General features: G+C 40.4%; 1 protein-coding gene across 1 annotated transcript in view; it reads right to left on the bottom strand.

Annotated features, from left to right (window-relative positions):
- LOC132159554 (uncharacterized) overlaps window positions 1–18,953 on the bottom strand; it is a 1,375,546-nt gene that overhangs the window by 530,071 nt on the left and 826,522 nt on the right. The window contains exon 56 of the mRNA XM_059569099.1: window positions 18,780–18,953. Within this exon, the coding sequence (XP_059425082.1) occupies window positions 18,780–18,953 (174 nt within the window). The remainder of the gene's footprint in view (window positions 1–18,779) is intronic.

Here is an 18,953-nt window from a genome sequence, read left to right as displayed (position 1 = left end):
TCCTGTCAACACTGCACTGGCTCCCTATCAAGCATCGCATAGATTTTAAAATATTGCTTATTACTTATAAAGCCCTGAATGGTTTAGCACCTCAGTATTTGAATTAGCTCCTTTTACATTATAATCCTCTACGTCCGCTACGTTCTCAAAACTCAGGCAATTTGATAATACCTAGAATATCAAAATCAACTGCAGGCGGCAGATCCTTTTCCTATTTGGCTCCCAAACTCTGGAATAACCTACCTAACATTGTTCGGGAGGCAGACACACTCTTGCAGTTTAAATCTAGATTAAAGACCCATCTCTTTAACCTGGCATACACATAACATACTAATATGCTTTTATTATCCAAATCCGTTAAAAGATTTTTAGGCTGCATTAATTAGGTAAACCGGAACCGGAAACACTTCCCATAACAACCTATGTACTTGCTACATTATTAGAAGAATGGCATCTACGCTAATATTTGTCTGTTTCTCTCTTGTTCCGAGGTCACCGTGGCCACCAGATCCAGTCTGTGTCCAGATCAGAGGGTCACTGCAGTCACCCGGATCCAGTACGTATCCAGACCAGATGGTGGATCAGCACCTAGAAAGGACCTCTACATCCCTGAAAGACAGCGGAGACCAGGACAACTAGAGCCCCAGATACAGATCCCCTGTAAAGACCTTGTCTCAGAGGAGCACCAGGACAAGACCACAGGAAACAGATGATTCTTCTGCACAATCTGACTTTGCTGCAGCCTGGAATTGAACTACTGGTTTCGTCTGGTCAGAGGAGAACTGGCCCCCCAACTGAGCCTGGTTTCTCCCAAGGTTTTTTTCTCCATTCTGTCACCGATGGAGTTTCGGTTCCTTGCCGCTGTCGCCTCTGGCTTGCTTAGTTGGGGACCCTTCATCTACAGCGAAATCGTTGACTTGATTGCAAATAAATGCACAGACACTATTTAACTGAACAGAGATGACATAACTGAATCCAATGATGAACTGCCTTTAACTCTCATTTTTGCATTATTGACACTGTTTTCCTAATGAATGTTGCTCAGTTGCTTTGACGCAATGTATTTTGTTTAAAGCGCTATATAAATAAAGGTGACATTGACATTGACATAATTACACGTGGTAGCAGACAGCGCTCCCTAGTGGCTTGGAGATTCATTACAAGAGGAGTCTTACAAACATGCACACAAAAAAATATTGAGGGCATGATTCGAAAAATGGCCAACTATAGAAAATGAATGGGAAAGGGAATTTTTTTTTTTGAAAATATAGATTTTTTTTTTGTACGATTTACAAATCCCCCACAATGTAAAAAAAAATTACACAGCAATGAAGGGGTGAAATTCTAAAACATCTAGAGTGCAAAATCAACACACCAACTCACAAACGCACGGAAACACACTTGTCTGTACACACACCTATGAACTGGTGTGACTGTAAAACTGCAACTATGTACAACCCGAATTCCGGAAAAGTTGGGACGTTTTTTAAATTTTAATAAAATGAAAACTAAAAGACTTTCAAATCACATGAGCCAATATTTTATTCACAATAGAACATAGATAACATAGCAAATGTTTAAACTGAGAAAGTTTACAATTTTATGCACAAAATGAGCTCATTTCAATTTTGATTTCTGCTACAGGTCTCAAAATAGTTGGGACGGGGCATGTTTACCATGGTGTAGCATCTCCTTTTCTTTTCAAAACAGTTTGAAGACGTCTGGGCATTGAGGCTATGAGTTGCTGGAGTTTTGCTGTTGGAATTTGGTCCCATTCTTGCCTTATATAGATTTCCAGCTGCTGAAGAGTTTGTGGTCGTCTTTGACGTATTTTTCGTTTAATGATGCGCCAAATGTTCTCTATAGGTGAAAGATCTGAACTGCAGGCAGGCCAGGTTAGCACCCTGACTCTTCTACGACGAAGCCATGCTGTTTTTATAGCTGCAGTATGTGGTTTTGCATTGTCCTGCTGAAATAAACAAGGCCTTACCTGAAATAGACGTTGTTTGGAGGGAAGCATATGTTGCTCTAAAACCTTTATATACCTTTCAGCATTCACAGAGCCTTCCAAAACATGCAAGCTGCCCATACCTAATGCACTTATGCACCCCCATACCATCAGAGATGCTGGCTTTTGAACTGAACGCTGATAACATGCTGGAAGGTCTCCCTCCTCTTTAGCCCGGAGGACACGGCGTCCGTGATTTCCAACAAGAATGTCAAATTTGGACTCGTCTGACCATAAAACACTATTCCACTTTGAAATAGTCCATTTTAAATGAGCCTTGGCCCACAGGACACGACGGCGCTTCTGGACCATGTTCACATATGGCTTCCTTTTTGCATGATAGAGCTTTAGTTGGCATCTGCTGATGGCACGGCGGATTGTGTTTACCGACAGTGGTTTCTAAAAGTATTCCTGGGCCCATTTAGTAATGTCATTGACACAATCATGCCGATGAGTGATGCAGTGTCGTCTGAGAGCCCGAAGACCACGGGCATCCAATAAAGGTCTCCGGCCTTGTCCCTTACGCACAGAGATTTCTCCAGTTTCTCTGAATCTTTTGATGATGTTATGCACTGTAGATGATGAGATTTGCAAAGCCTTTGCAATTTGACGTTGAGGAACATTGTTTTTATGCAAACACAATTTTTTTATGCAGTCTTTCACAGATTGGAGAGCCTCTGCCCATCTTTACTTCTGAGAGACTCTGCTTCTCTAAGACAAAGCTTTTATAGCTAATCATGTTACAGACCTGATATCAATTAACTTAATTAATCACTAGATGTTCTCCCAGCTGAATCTTTTCAAAACTGCTTGCTTTTTTAGCCATTTGTTGCCCCCCGTGCCAACTTTTTTGAGACCTGTAGCAGGCATTAAATTTTAAATGAGCTAATTAAGTGGATAAGTGTAAAATCGGGTTGTAAAATAAAATCAATAACTCGACTACAATGCAGAAAAAAAGTGGACAGCAAGGAAGGGGTTACAGTTTAAAACATCAAGAGTGTAAAACAGAAACATCCACACACACACACTCTCTTTCACACACTCACAGACACACAAACACAGAATTATACATACTCAAATGAATTGGTATGGATATAACCATATAGCCAAAAATGAGTCAGAAGACTAAAATAAGAGGTTAAAATCAGATCAGACGCAGAAGGTTTTGTGTAAAAAAAAATGCTTTCTGTGTTCAGGTTTGAATGTAGTAATAATAATGCAAAAACCTATACTTCAAATCAACATTTAAAACAACAAAAAATATAAACCTTGACAAAAAGTCTTTGAGGATGCCTTAATATACATTTAAACCCCAACCTAATAAAATTAAACACTTATATATAAAAACAACTAGGGAATTCACAAACCTGTCTATAGTGTCCTAAACATGAATCTAGGGATTATACCATGAAATTACAGTTCTGTTTTTCTCACCAGGAGGTGCTATTCTGCCTTCAAAATTTGGATTTGAAAGGCTTAGTCTCTGTTTTAATCTGAGATACTACATTTATTAAAAAATAATTGTAAAACATTAGAAAAAATACAAAATACAAAATAAAAATATTATTGAACAACACTATATTAGATTGATTTTACTGTAAAAAAAAAGTTACATTTCAGGTGTCTGGCCACTTTTGACCCTGAAGACCATGAGTGTGACTCTCAAATGAGGAGCACACAAGGATTAAATGTATAATGCAATATTGTTGATGAATAAAAACATGACTAAATGGGGTTTACAAAATAAAAACTATGCTAAAATGTCTCTTCATATTCATTTACCAAAACAAGACAAAACTATATGTTATAACGTTATTTTGTCTCTAGTCACGTTATTATTATTATTTTTTTTTTCTTGCAGTATTTCTGTTTCGTGAGTCTCACTTCAGGGGCTGCATCAGGTCACACTGCACAGATGCAAGTGACGTCAGTTCCTCAAGCCCCACTCGTTGCATTATTAAGAAGACAACAACAAACAAAGTTAAGTCTGACACAGAGAAAGGGACTGATGGCCGGCCAGCCGGGGTTCATCTTTGGGAGAAAAAGAAGAAAAGACATTTAGAAAAACTTTCATTACACAGAAGTGGAAAAGAATATGGAATGTGTTGTGGAAAAAGATGGGGAGAAATACGGCCATAAAAATCAAAGGAAAAAACACCTCGAACCTTAAAGGGTTACTCCACACCAAAAAGAAAAGTGTGTCATTGATCATGTACCCCCATATCATTCCAAACCTGTAAAAGCTTCATTTATCTTCGGAATACAATTTAAGATATTTTGGATTAAAACAGGGAAGCTTGAGACCGTCCCATAGACGATGAAAAGCTGCATCAGAATAGTCCATCTGCCATCAGTGATTCAACAGTAACATTATGAAGCAACAAGAATACTTTTTGTACACAAAGAAAACAAAATTAACGTCTTTATTCAACAATTCCTCTCCTCTGTGTCTCTCTAAATCAGCGTAGTGCCATTATGGCAAATCTTTCTTAATATGCATGTCTTGTGAAGGATTTGCAGCGCGTTTTATTATATGCATCTGTTGTGAAGGATTTGCAGCACTTCTGTTGTCAAACTGATGAAGATGTTTTTTTTTTTATTTGCTGGTGCTTTTTCAGTTTGCATGTGTTTTCTTAAGTTGCAGCGTGTTGAGCTATCTCGACCACCGTAGCTTTGCCAGTAGCCCAGATCAGCAGGGACATGCATTTATCGCATGAATTAAATTAGACAAGAAGTGTCTAAAATAAATGTGCACAGTTCAGCTGAATGATGAAGGTTACTTTGTATACTTTGCATATTAACAAACTGTACACTGAGACAAAATAAGCAGAACATTAATGACTGATAGAGTTCATGGTTTATCTGTCAATCAGATGCGCTCTCGGCCACTGATCTATGCTCGTGACGTAGTATTAATTTTTAATTATCATTAGCTGATAAAAATGTTTAAAAAAATAGTATTTTAGATGGTAATAAGATCAATGACGTCATGATCTATTCTGTCATGCAGTGCTCAAAATTGTGGACAAGCTAGTTCCACCATAAAATAATCTCTAAATCATATATATATATATAATTGAAAATAATCTTTTATCTCACAACTTTTGTAATTATGGATTTGGTGAATTGTGCTTCTGCGTTTTCTTTGTTTATTTTCGTGAATTTAAATGTGTGTAGCCTTTGTTGGATGTAGCCTTCCGTTTGAGAGATAGATAAGCTTTCTTGAACTGAAAAAGAGTCTGAATGAGGAGTCGATTCCACTTGATTGAATCGATTCCAACCTTTGGAATCTACTCTCGATTCCCAACGCTTCGGAATCGAGGAATCTATTCTTTTGGAATCGATTCCCAGCCCTCGCCTACAACGAACGACCTGTTTGGACTACAACCCTCTAGTTCCTGTAGTAATGATGTCACTAAAACAGTTTTTTTACTAACCCTACGCCCACATGAATACACAAAAAAGGGGGTGTGGTCTTGGTGCGCTCAGTCGGAGAAGAGGAAGAGTTGCGTTTGTGTTTGTCGACATGTCGTCGAAAAGCTGTTATTTTCATCTCGGAGTCCAATCATCTTTGTTTGGGCTTCCCATGGACGCTGTACTTAGAGATCAATGGTTACAATTTATGTTTAACTCAGTTCCCGAAAATTATAATCTACATGTCCTCAGCAAAATGTACTGCACATGGTTTTACATGTGGATTATAATTTTCGGGCACTGAGTTAAACATAAATTGTAACCATTGATCTCTAAGTACAGCGTCCCTGGGAAGCCCAAACAAGCCAAACATTTCCAGGAGGGCAGCGCATACTCAGCTGCTGTCACAATCAGAACTCGTTACGTATTTCTGAAGGAGAGACTTCATAGAACAAGGAAGTCATTAGACCATTTTTATGACAGTGAAAACAGTGGTATACAGATATTACACGCGAAACATGAACACATGTTATATTGCACACTGTAAACACAATCAAAGCTTCAAAAAAAAGCATGAAAAAACGGGACCTTTAAGTGATTCTCTTTCAAGTGTAGTAAGAGGTGGAATATAACGATTTAATAAGAAAGATATGCATCAAAATCTTGTTTAATTTGTGATTATTAATTTTATTATTATTATTTTAATTTATAGGCTTAATTATTGAGTGCATTTAAGACAGTAAAAATGTTTGTCATGAAATAGTTCATAAATGCCTTATTTTTAAATAACCTTTTACAGTTTTGGAAATGTTTGTGTACTATTTTGTTGATTTTATTATACTAAGCTCCAAACAGAGTTTGATGCATGCTTCACTGTTAATGTTATTATTAAATAATTAGGCCTATTATAACATTACATTCAGTTAGAAAAGAAATGACAACATAACCAGCACATTATTTGTTTTCTATCGCTTTTTACCTATATTCTTTTTAGCTTTTATTTTAGGCTATAAAACACAGGCAGCAGTCTCTTATCCTATTTGGTGATTAATGTAAAATAAACGCTAAAAAGCTGATCATGGTCTCATATGATACTATGAAAAAATAATGTATAATAAACAGAAATTAATCTGCCGGTGGCGGCGGAGCCACAAAGCCGTGAGTTTACAAATCCGAGGATATGGGATGGCGAAAGTGTGCGCACGGATAATGAATTCGTGGTTACGGTTTCAATTTTCTGAGCGCACGGATTGAAAATTTGTTTATCCGATGGAACGGTTCAAGAATTCGTGAGCACAGTTTATAAACTGAGGGGACGGATTGCAATACTGTTGCCACGGATTGTATGTTTTTCTCCTACAGGTGAAACATTGTTGAAAACATGCAGCCTGTCTCTACTGGAGTCGCCGGCTTTTCAGGCAGCTTGTTAGCATGATAACATAGATTTCATTTTTAAACAACATTTACATTTTTTATGTTTTCTTTTTATTGCATATGATTTATGGTTGTCAATAATAATAAAACAATTGGTGCTGAGTTTCTCGAAATTGATTCTGAATAATTCAGATTGCTTTCATTTATTTCAAAATGTTTTGCGTTATGTTGTACATTGTTGATAGTTTTCATAAGCTGTGAAAGGAACATTTTTAAGGGCTCAACACAACAGCTTTTATGATGCAGAAGCCACTTTAGTTTTTGATTCTGAATATATTATTCAGGTGTTTTGTTATTTATTTCAGATATCCTTGTGATATACAATATTCAGTTTGTGCTGGTCTGACTTAATCAAAATAGTGTTTAAAAATTACTTTATGTTTAAGCCAATTTTGTGTTTGTAAAGATCATAACGCATACAAGGGCATTAATGGGAACATTAAATAACGTTCTTTAAAAAAGTAACTAAAAAGTTACTTTTAACAGTAATGCATTACTTTTTGGTGTAAGTAATCAACAAAGTAATTGAGTTACTTTTTGAATTAAGTAACTAGTAACTGTAACTAGTTACTATTTCATAGTAACTAGCACAACACTGTATAAATATATATGCTTCCACCGATATTCAAACCTAAAGTGACAGGTTCTGACAACATGTCAGGTGTTCACACTAACCACTCCCCCAAACCATATGCTGAAAAATGGGTACAATATATGTTATAATTCGCTGTCAATGCTGTTTCAGGGCATTACTTGAAAATTACCACTAAGTCTCACCGTAGAGATGGTTGTTGACTAGTTTCGAAGCCTCTGCACATTTGCTTCGACTGTTTCAGTGTTTCATGAAGCCTGACTGACTGTCGACTATATAGATCTGCAGTAAGAAAGAAATTATAAAGAAAATGCAGCGTGTTGCGTTCTTCGGACCTCATTTGCTTGCATGTATATAGTTTGCATAATCATCAATAAAGTGAATTGTGAGATCTGTGTTCTTATATCACTGTATTTTTGCCCTGAGGTGCATTACGCATCGTTGGAAATTCTGGAGTGTGACTTATGAGGGGAACCCCAGTATTAGAGCACAGCATCACACAAGCCATGATACAAAGTTTACAGAAACTAAGCAACCGAAAGCAATATATGTCTTCCTCAGATGTAATGTTAGTTTTGTACTTCTCCATTGGGTAAAATAGCATTAGAATCTCCTTTGTGGTAGAGAAAGCTGCTAACATGTAAGCTACGGGAAACAGCAAAGATGTTGAATTAAACAAACTTGATCAGCTTTTCCACATGCTTATACTGACCCCTATAATCAAATTTCTATGTAGCACTTGCTACATTTCTGCAAATCAGATTTTGTGAATGAATGACTAAATCCGCCTGTTGCATTGGTCTTCATCAACAGCCGCTTGCAGTACCTGCTGGTGAGCAATTGACAGCAGCTGGAGATCATGCATCGGTGCTCTACTGCTATTCCTGCAGCTCCCGGATGTGCAATGGTGAATTTACTTACGAATTTTAACAAATGAATTGGTGGAAGCAAATTTAGAAAGTGAAATAAATGGAACAAAATTTGCCTGTTGAATATTATACATCTTATTTTTAAACAGACTGAATATTTTGCAAGTGAACTGCAAGATTAATATTAATTATTGAATTTTTAATTCTGAAAATATGAGTGAAATATTTTTAATTGAAATATTCAAATTTAAAGAGGTCATATGATGCTGCTAAAAAGCACAATATTTGGTGTAATGAAATGTGTTTATGTGGTTTAAGGTTAAAAAAGCACATTATTTTTCACATATTGTACATTATTGTTTCCACTCTATGTCCCTCCTTTTGAAACACGTTGATTTTTATAAAGCTCATCGCTCTGAAAAGTGAGGTGCGCTCTGATTGACCAGCTATCCAGTGCATTGTGATTGGCCGAATGCATCAAGCATGTGACAGAAATGTTGCGCACCTTAACATATTGTGAGGCCCTGTCTGGCCGGAGCAACGAGACACAAACAAAAACCATTATAAACATGAATTCTAGTTGTGTCCTCTTTTGGAAGGCAAAAACAAAGTAGTTTTGATTTCTCAACGAAACCGCACCCCACACTGCGGCCTTGAGTGAGTGAAGGCCGGAGGCCTAGAGTGAGCTGCAATCTAGAGTGAGTCGCGGCCTAGAGTAAGTGGAGGCCAGCTTGAGTGAGCGGAGGTGGGGGCGGGCTTGAGAATGGTGCGCCGGTGGATTCGACCAAGTAGCTTACGGCAACCACATATGACGACCCCGGGCTGGACTCTGCTTCATCCACGGTGAAAGGCAATCTACAGTGCAAAGTTGATGTATTTCCTTAGTGACCAGCACAGATCAGCTCCAGGCATGACAAAGCGGATATCATCCTCTTTTGGAAGGCCAAATAAAGTAGTTTCGCTTACACAGTAAAACGCACAGCATCTATATGACATGGCAGCGGTGGCAACAACAATACTACAATGAGAATAAAATGTACACCTTCTTTCTTTGTGTGAACATCTGGGTGGCATTATGTAAATCTTCCCACATATTGACATAGAGATGTGGGGCGTTTTAGAATGAGCCGTTCTAGGGGGTTGTGGAAGAGTATTGACTTTTATAAAGAATATCTCTTTGGATTTGAGACTTTAGTCTTTGTAACTTTATAGAACTGCTTTATGCACAAAGATCTTGTAACACTCCAAAGAGAAAGGAAAAATTTAAATCACATCACATGACCCCTTTAAATAAACAACTATGTTAATTTTCAGGACCTAAAAATGCAAGCCCTGGAAATACAAGGTATTAAAATGCAAGCATTGTTTATGCAATGGAATGCATTTTTTTTTCAGTTAGTGCTATTCAACATGCTTTTTGTTTCAAAGACAAATGGCATAATTTTTCTTCAATTCACAAAAGCTGGACTATTCTTTTAATGGCAGTGAAGCTTTGTCTCACAAAGTAAGTCAGTGGCAGAGAAAGAGTTAGGTGATAAAAGGAATATCAAGAAAACAGGTGATTACTGTGGGTCACACTGTTTTTTATGTTTTATGGAAGCAAGTGGGAATGTGTCAAACTTTAAAATATACTGCTTAACAAAAACAAATTAAGTTTTTAAGGTGATCTACAGGTGCTTCTCAATAAATAAGAATGTTGTGGAAAAGTTAATATCAGTAATTCAACTCAAATTGTGAAACTTGTGTATTAAAGTCTTTGGTTCTTTTAATTGTGATGATTTTGGCTCACATTTAACAAAATTCACTATCTCAGCAAATTATAATACTTTATAAAAAAAATGAATTGAATTTTTCGCCTTATGTTCATTTACTGTACATGTACTCAATACTTGGTAGGGGCTCATTTTGCTTTAATTACTGCCTCAATTCGGCGTTGTCACGATCGGTGATACAGGAAACCAGAAGATAGAACCAAGTGCGGGTAAGTCATTTATTAGGGGTTAATCCACAGAGAATAAACAGTCCAGGCATGAGTCGAAAACCAGAAGAGCAATCCAAACATAAACTAAACAAGAAGGGAAGGCAAGGCAAGGCAAGGCAAGGAAAGGCAAGGCAAGGCAAGGCAACGCAAGGCGACGGACATGAATTAACATCAACATTAAACAAGGACTCCGTAACACAGACTCAGACAGACCGGGTATAAATACACAAAAGGATAATGGGGAAACTGGAGACAGGTGTGGGAACAATCAATTAACTAAACAAGGAGGAAGGTGACCAAATAAGGAGACAGGAAGTGATAATATGATACACACCATGGGAACCGGAGGACACCTAGTGGAAACCCAGGGAACACAACCCAGACACTGTGACAGTACCCCCCCTCTACGGAGCGGCTCCCAGACGCTCCAAGACAGACACAGAACAGAGACCAGGAGGGAGGCGGACAGGTGGAGGCTCAGGGGGAGGGACGGAGGGTCAGCAAAGAAAAACATGGGGAACAGGCACCAGAATGTAAACACAAAACAGGAAGACCAGGAGGGAGGAAGACCGGAGGAGGTTCAGGGGGAGGGACGGAGGGCCAGACTAACAGAAAGGAACAGGGACAGAAATTAACACAAAAACAAAAAGCAAAAAACAACATGAAGCCCCCCAGGGCGGAGCAGAAGACCACCACGTCCTTGTGGTCGAGGCCAGAGTCCCCCAGGGCGGAGCAGAAGACCACCATATCCTTGTGGTCAGGGCGGAAGGCCCCCAGGGCGGAGCAGAAGACCACCACAGCCATGCGGTCAGGACCAGAGCCCCACAAGGTGGAGCAGACCTTCGTGCGGCTGGACCAACGGGACGACGAAACTCTGGTAATCCCCTGGTGTCATTACTGGACTCCAGAAGATTGGTGCTGGCCTGACACTGCTCATGAAGATCATTGGTGACTTGCCTTTGTTCATGAAGATCAGAGGTGACTTGCCTTTGTTCATGAAGATCAGAGGTGACTTGCCTTTGTTCATGAAGATCAGAGGTGACTTGCCTTTGTTCATGAAAATCAGAGGTGACTTGCCTTTGTTCATGAAGATCAGAGGTGACTTGACTCAGTCCATGAAGATCAGAGGTGACTTGACTCAGTCCATGAAGATCACCTGTGACTTGACTCAGTCCATGAAGATCACCAGTGACTTGACTCAGTCCATGAAGATCACCGGTGACTTGACTCAGTCCATGAAGATCACCGGTGACTTGACTCAGTCCATGAAGATCACCGGTGACTTGACTCAGTCCATGAAGATCACCGGTGACTTGACTCAGTCCATGAAGATCACCGGTGACTTGACTCAGTCCTTGAAGATCACCGGTGACCAGCCCTGACTCTGGAGGATCCGCGGTGACCAGCCCTGACTCTGGAGGATCTGCGGTGACCAGCCCTGACTCTGGAGGATCCGCGGTGACCAGCCCTGACTCTGGAGGATCTGCGGTGACCAGCCCTGACTCTGGAAGGATCACCGGAACCTGACTCGGCTCCGGGGAGTTCACCGGCACCTGACTCGACTCTGGGGAGTTCACCGGCACCTGACTCGACTCTGGGGAGTTCACCGGCACCTGACTCGACTCTGGGGAGTTCACCGGCACCTGACTCGAATCTGGGGAGTTCACCGGCACCTGACTCGACTCTGGGGAGTTCACCGGCACCTGACTCGACTCCGGAGGGTCAACTGGAACCTGACTCGACTCCGGAGGGTCAGCTGTGACTCTCATCCTGTGCAGCGGCGCTGGGCAAGCAGCCATCTTGGGCCATGACTCTGGACAGGTGGCCATCTTGTACTGTGGTTCTGGGCTGGCGGCCATCTGGGGTTGTGTCGCTGGACTGGCGGCCATCTTGTACTGTGGCGCTGGACCGGTGGCCAATTTGGGCATTGGCGCTGGGTTAGCGGCCATCTTGTGCTGTGGCGCTAGACTGACGGCCATCTTGGGCATTGGCGCTGAACCGGTGGCCAATTTGGGCATTGGCGCTGGGCTGGCGGCCATCTTGTACTGTGGCGCTGGGCCGGTGGCCAATTTGGGCATTGGTGCTGGGTTAGCGGCCATCTTGTGCTGTGGCACTGGACAGACGGCCATCTTGTGCTGTGGCGCTGGACAGACGGCCATCTTGTGCTGTGGCGCTGGACCGGTGGCCAATTTGGGCATTGGCGCTGGGTTAGCGGCCATCTTGTGCTGTGGCGCTGGACCGGTGGCCAATTTGGGCATTGGCGCTGGGTTAGCGGCCATCTTGTGCTGTGGCGCTAGACTGATGGCCATCTTGGGCTGTGGGGCTGAACCGGTGGCCAATTTGGGCATTGGCGCTGGGCTGGCGGCCATCTTGGGCTGTGGCGCTGGAACATTGGGCAATTTGGGCATTGGCGCTGGGTTAGCGGCCATCTTGTGCTGTGGCGCTGGACAGACGGCCATCTTGTGCTGTGGCGCTGGGCTGGTAGCCAGTTTGGGCAGTGGTGCTGGACTGGTGGCCATCTTGGGTTGTGGCGCTTGGCTGGTTGCCATCCTGGGCAGTGGTGCTGGGCTGACGACCACCCCACCGGAAGAGACCGAAGTGGCTGGGGCATCCCACCGAAGCCGATGCTGCAGGTAGCGCACAAATTCCCAGAATTCCAGTGTCTCTAACTGCGCCATCTCCTCCTGAGACACTGGATCATCCAGCCCGCCATTAAAATAGTCCTTTAGGGCCGCATCGTTGTAACCCATGCCCTCGGCCAGGGACCAGAACACCTGAGCCAGGGTCCCCACTTCATTGCCCTCTTGGCGGAGGGCGATCAACCGAAGATACTTGGCTCGCCGCTCCGCCATCTTGGCTGGGGAATGGAAAAACGACATACCGCTGGTTCCTAGAATGACGGAGTCCTTCTGTCACGATCGGTGATACAGGAAACCAGAAGATAGAACCAAGTGCGGGTAAGTCATTTATTAGGGGTTAATCCACAGAGAATAAACAGTCCAGGCATGAGTCGAAAACCAGAAGAGCAATCCAAACATAAACTAAACAAGAAGGCAAGGCAAGGCAAGGCAAGGCAAGGCGACGGACATGAATTAACATCAACATTAAACAAGGACTCCGTAACACAGACTCAGACAGACCGGGTATAAATACACAAAAGGATAATGGGGAAACTGGAGACAGGTGGGGAACAATCAATTAACTAAACAAGGAGGAAGGTGACCAAATAAGGAGACAGGAAGTGATAATATGATACACACCATGGAAACCGGAGGACACCTAGTGGAAACCCAGGGAACACAACCCAGACACTGTGACAGGCGTGGCATGGAGGTGATCAGTTTGTGGCACTTCTGATGTGGTATGGAAGCCCAGGATACTTTGACAGTGGCCCTCAGCTCATCTGCAATTTTTGGTCTGTTGTTTCTCATTTTCCTCTTGGCAATACCCAATAGAGTTTGGTCATTTAACCAACTTTTGGTGCTTTTGGCAGTGTGGGCAGGTGCCAAATCCTGCTGGAAAATGAAATCAGCCTCTTCAAAAAGCTGGTCAGCAGAAGGAAGCATGAAGTGCTCCACAGATCTTGGTAAATGGGTGCAGTGACTTTGGTTTGCAAAAAACAAAATTGACCAACTCCAGCAGATGACATTGCACCCCAAATCATCACAGACAGTGGCAACTTAACACTGGACTTCAGTCAAATTGGGCTATGAGCTTCTCAACCCTTACTCCAGACTCTAGGACCTTGGTTTCCAAATGAAATACAAAACTTGTTCTCACCTGAAAAGAGGAATTTGGACCACTGGGGAACAGTCCAGTTCTTCTCCTTAGCCCAGGTAAGATACCTCTGGAGTGGCTTAACAACAGGAATACAACTGTAGCCAAATTCCTTGACACGGCTGTGTGTGGTGGCTCTTGATGCCTTGACCCCAGCCACAGTCCATTTCTTGTGAAGTTCACTCAAATTCTTGAATCGATTTTGCATTACAATCCTCATAAGGCTGCGTTTCTCTCATTTGGTTTTGCATCTTTTTCTTCCACACTTTTTTCTTCCACTCTTAACTTTCCACCTTCCACATGTTAACTTTGTTATCAAGCTTGGATACAGCACTCTGTGAACAGCCAGCTTCTTTGGCAATTAATGTTTTTGTGGCTTACCCTCCTTGTAAATGGTGTTGTGAACTGTCCGATCACCAGTCTTCCCCATTATTGTGTAGCCTAGTGAACCAACCTGATAGACCATTTTGAAGGCTCAGGAAACCGTTGCAGGTGTTTTGAGTTGATTAGCTGATTGGCATGTAACCATATTCTAATTTGCTGAGATAGTGAATTGGTGGGTTTTTGTTAAATGTGAGCCAAAATCATCACAATTAAAAGAACCAAAGACTTAAAGGGTTGGTTCATCCAATAATCAAAATTATGTCATTAATAACTCACCCTCGTGTTGTTCCAAAACCGTGAGACCTCCGTTCATCTTCGGAACACAGTTTAAGATATTTTAGATTTTATCCAAGAGCTCTGTCCCTCCATTGAAACTGTGTGCTTATTAATGACAATTTTTATTATTTGGTGAACTAACCCTTTAAACCACTTCAGTCTGTGTGCATTAAATTTATTTAATAAACGTGTTTCACAATGTGAGTTGAATTACTGAAATAAATGAATTTTTCCACAACATTCTAATTTATTGAGAAGCACCTGTTTCACTTTCATACTAGTTATTTCAGTTTAGTTCATATTTTTGAGTTGTGTTTACTTTTATTTTACTGCAGTTAACAAATGATCTTCTTTCATTTTAGTTTTACTTATAAAACTGGTAATCTCATTCTTCCAACGTCTGCAGGAGATTGAAAAATATATAATATTCACATAATCAGCCAATGTGCAACATTAATATCATTGCTGTGGCATTTGATGTAGCTGTTGGTGAAATGTACTTACTTGAGTATCTTCAGCTCACACACAGGATTCTTCAGTCCCTCACAGATCTCTTTGACTCCTGAGTCCAGCAGATGACTGTTGTTCAGGTTTATCTCTTTCAGGTTGGTTTTGGAGGAGAGAACAGTAGCTAGAACTGAACAGCTTTTCTCCGTCAGCCTATCATTATTCAGCCTGAACAGAATAAAGTAGAATTAGTTAATTTTCAGCATATATTAAACACACATCAGATCAACAGCTCTTCATATCTGAAGAATCCTTATCCGGATTGATGGTGCCGAGGATGGCTGCCATGTTGCCAGTTCTGTCACAACATTGCAATATTCGTTTTGTCACAATTGTTTTTGTTTTTCACACTGGGAGTTGTCAGTCTCATTACTTACAACAGACAAACACTTCTGGACATTGGGTCCTACATCGCAAGTCATCGTAAACCGGATTTTGAGTTCTTCAATGCCGATGCTCTGTTTACCAACATGGCATCTGAGCCCTTTGTCTGGATAAGGGTATTCACAGACAGCGCATTCTCTTTTGTCTTGCCGTGCTTGAAATGTTTAAAAGCATTTAAATGAATAAGAGCGTGATCATATAATGTAAAGCTAGCCAACGGATGGCAGAAAATACGGATGCTGCGTTAATTGCGTTAAATATTTTGACACGTTAAACCAGACAAAAATGTATCGCATGCGTTAACGCGTTAACGTTGACAGCACTAGTTATCACTAAACATTTTTAGAATATTTTTAGAGAATGTTTAACTATCTTTTGAGAGAAGATTCCGGGAACATGTTTTTTTGGTCCAATAAATATCTCTGTCGTTGGATACGACAGAGATATTTATTGGACCAAAAAAACAGTACAAAGAATCAAGTAGACTACAGTTTACAACTAGACGGATGTACTGTTACTTCCTATACAGTCAAAAATCTGGCTGTTATATTTTGTCTTTTGAAAACCATATTTCCCATGTTACAAAAACAGCATTCTTCCATCTTAGAAACATTGCCAAGCTATTATATAATAATATTGTGGCGAGTGGGGCGGGGCCGAGGGACTTGGGAACAAGGAGTGAGGCCGGCAATGATTGGGCAAATCAGTGGCACCTGTGGCCCACCGCCGGTCTCGAGTCCCACATAGGAGATGGAAGGATATAAAACTGGAGCGACGACAGTGAAGGACGAGAGAGGACCAGGCCTGGGCTTTTAGTTGTGTTTTGATTTTATTTTGTGCGCATCAGTCATCCGTGAGGGGCTGGTGCGCTGTTTTGTTTATTTTGTGATTATTAAAGTTTCATTTGATTGTCCGCCGGTTCCCGCCTCCTTCTTCCCGATGATTATTAAGGGTTAATTCATTACAAATATATATAATCATATAATAATATATCAAGAAAATATGGTCATATTACCCCAATTTTACAGTTTCTGCACTGGCTACCTATTAAGTTCCGTATCAGTTACAAATTGGTATTACTTACATATAAGGCCCTAAATGGTTTAGCTCCTGCATACCTAACTAGCCTTATACCATGCTACAATCCACCACGCTCCCTAAGGTCACATAACACTGCACTTTTGGTAATTCCTAAGATAGCAAAGTACACTAAAGGAGGTAGAACTTTTTCACAGTTGACTTCCAAAATCTGGAATGGCCTTACTGATAATGTTCAGGGTTCAGACACACTCTCTCTTTTTAAATCTAGATTAAAAACATCTCTTTCGTCAAGCATTCAAATAATGCATCTCATAATTTGTGACTGCAGTTGTATCTGATCAAATGCTCATTATTATTCTTTAGCTTGGGTTAAACTAATTAATTTTATTTGGTTGGAACAGCAGCTACTCTCTGTGGTAACTAGGATTTACAAAAGCTCCAGTCTGGATCCAGAACACCTGAAAAGCGATGATGCCAACCCCTCAGAGGACCTCAGATGATGCTAACCCTGAAACAACATACAAAACTAACGAATATTGCTACTACTGTGATTGCATCATATAATAATTGGTGTTAATAGTTTTAATCATCTGGTTGACTACGTCTTGTATTAATATTTCTGAAAATTCCTGTCATTGCACATAAACTGACAGTCACCACTGATAAGCTATTACTAGATATTGTAGAAACGTAATTTTCTGTAAATCTGCTTTGCGATTATTTGTATAATAAAAAGCGCTACACAAATAAATGTAAAAAATCAAAATACAAATTCGTAATCTTTTATCCAAAACTGAAAATGTTGCTTCCGCTCTACAATGCCGTTCTTGCTCTGATGAAGTAAGTTTGATGTGTAGGGAGAATCCTCTTGTTAAGTCATGACGTAAGGACTGCTGTTTCCGGGTCCATGCCTCTACTCATTTCACTTGAGAATACTATCTCAACAGTCATTTATGAGCACTATTTAATTAATATTACATATTTAATCTAAGCATTTAAAAAAATGCTGTGCACACACAGTCTTTGTGCTTACAGTGTCTCGGACATTAATATTTTAGCTGTATCACTGTCTGGCCATCTGAAATTTCAGTATGGAGATAAAGGGGTTATAATTGTTCAGTATTACATGACATCCTGGGTGTATATTAGCACAGTTTGGTTTTTTCTTGGGGCCTCTGGCAGAGCGTTAGGACCCAAAAGTGGTGAAGCATGATGTCAGACATAACAACGTAGCAGATATTCTTAACCAATATTCAACTGTGAATCTGCTATGAGCAAGAGGTGGAAAACAATAAAGCCTTGCCCTTTATTCAATATTCTGTTTCAATTGGGTTAAAGCTAGAAGGGATACATATGTCGCTACTGGGCATGCGCATACTGTTCAACAATAATTCATATTTTTTGCATTATTGTAAGGGGTAGGTGTAGACGTCAATAAAAAACAATTCGTTTTTAATTAATTTATCATTGTTAGTTTCCTGCAGGAGCTGTTTCCCTTCTAGTCACAACCTATAACTTGGAAATGCATCATAACACTGAAGTCAGATGCAGCTTCCGATTCACGGGTACTTTTCCATTGATAATTTTCAAGGCATTGAAGTTAGAAATGCCTGTATCATGATCACTAATTCACATACTTTGATAATAAAATAGCATAGCAAAAAGTAGCTATTATCCACAGATCGTTTATGTGAATTAATATTTTTTGTAATTCATTAAATATCACCAGCTAAAAAGTAACTAGTAACTAGTACTCTTGAGTAGTTTTTGAGAAGAGTACTTTGTAATTTTACTTAAGTACGGTTTTGGCAGCAGTACTTTTACTTGTAATTGAGTATTATTTCAGCAATGTAACAGTACTTAAGTAAAAATTTTCAGTACTCTTTCCACCACTGTGCATGTCTGTACATGTGTACATTGTGTATAATATATACTGTATACCACTGTTAATTGTTTTGTTCTCATATGTGCAATGTCTGGAACATGCACCTGAGCTTTTCACGTCATTTACTTGTAAATGCTGCAGTGGCAATAAAAGTGAGTTGCTCACACATATGACTAAAAGTATTTTATAATTATAAACAAGAGTTATAAATGTATAACATCACTCACTTAATTTTCTCCAGTTTGCTATGTGAGTCCATCAAAAGAGCAGAGAGTTTCCACCCATCCAGGTCTCCTAATTTATCTTCACTCAGATCCAGTTCTTTCAGTAATAATGGACTTGTACCTAAAACTTCAGTGAGATAATCACATGCTTCCTGTGCAGCAGGACTTTTCAGAAAC

This window comes from Carassius carassius, chromosome 16 (genome assembly GCF_963082965.1).
Source record: "Carassius carassius chromosome 16, fCarCar2.1, whole genome shotgun sequence".
NCBI lineage: Eukaryota > Metazoa > Chordata > Actinopteri > Cypriniformes > Cyprinidae > Carassius > Carassius carassius.
The sequence above is the reverse complement of the archived record's forward strand: the minus strand, read 5'-3'. Positions and strand labels throughout refer to the sequence as shown.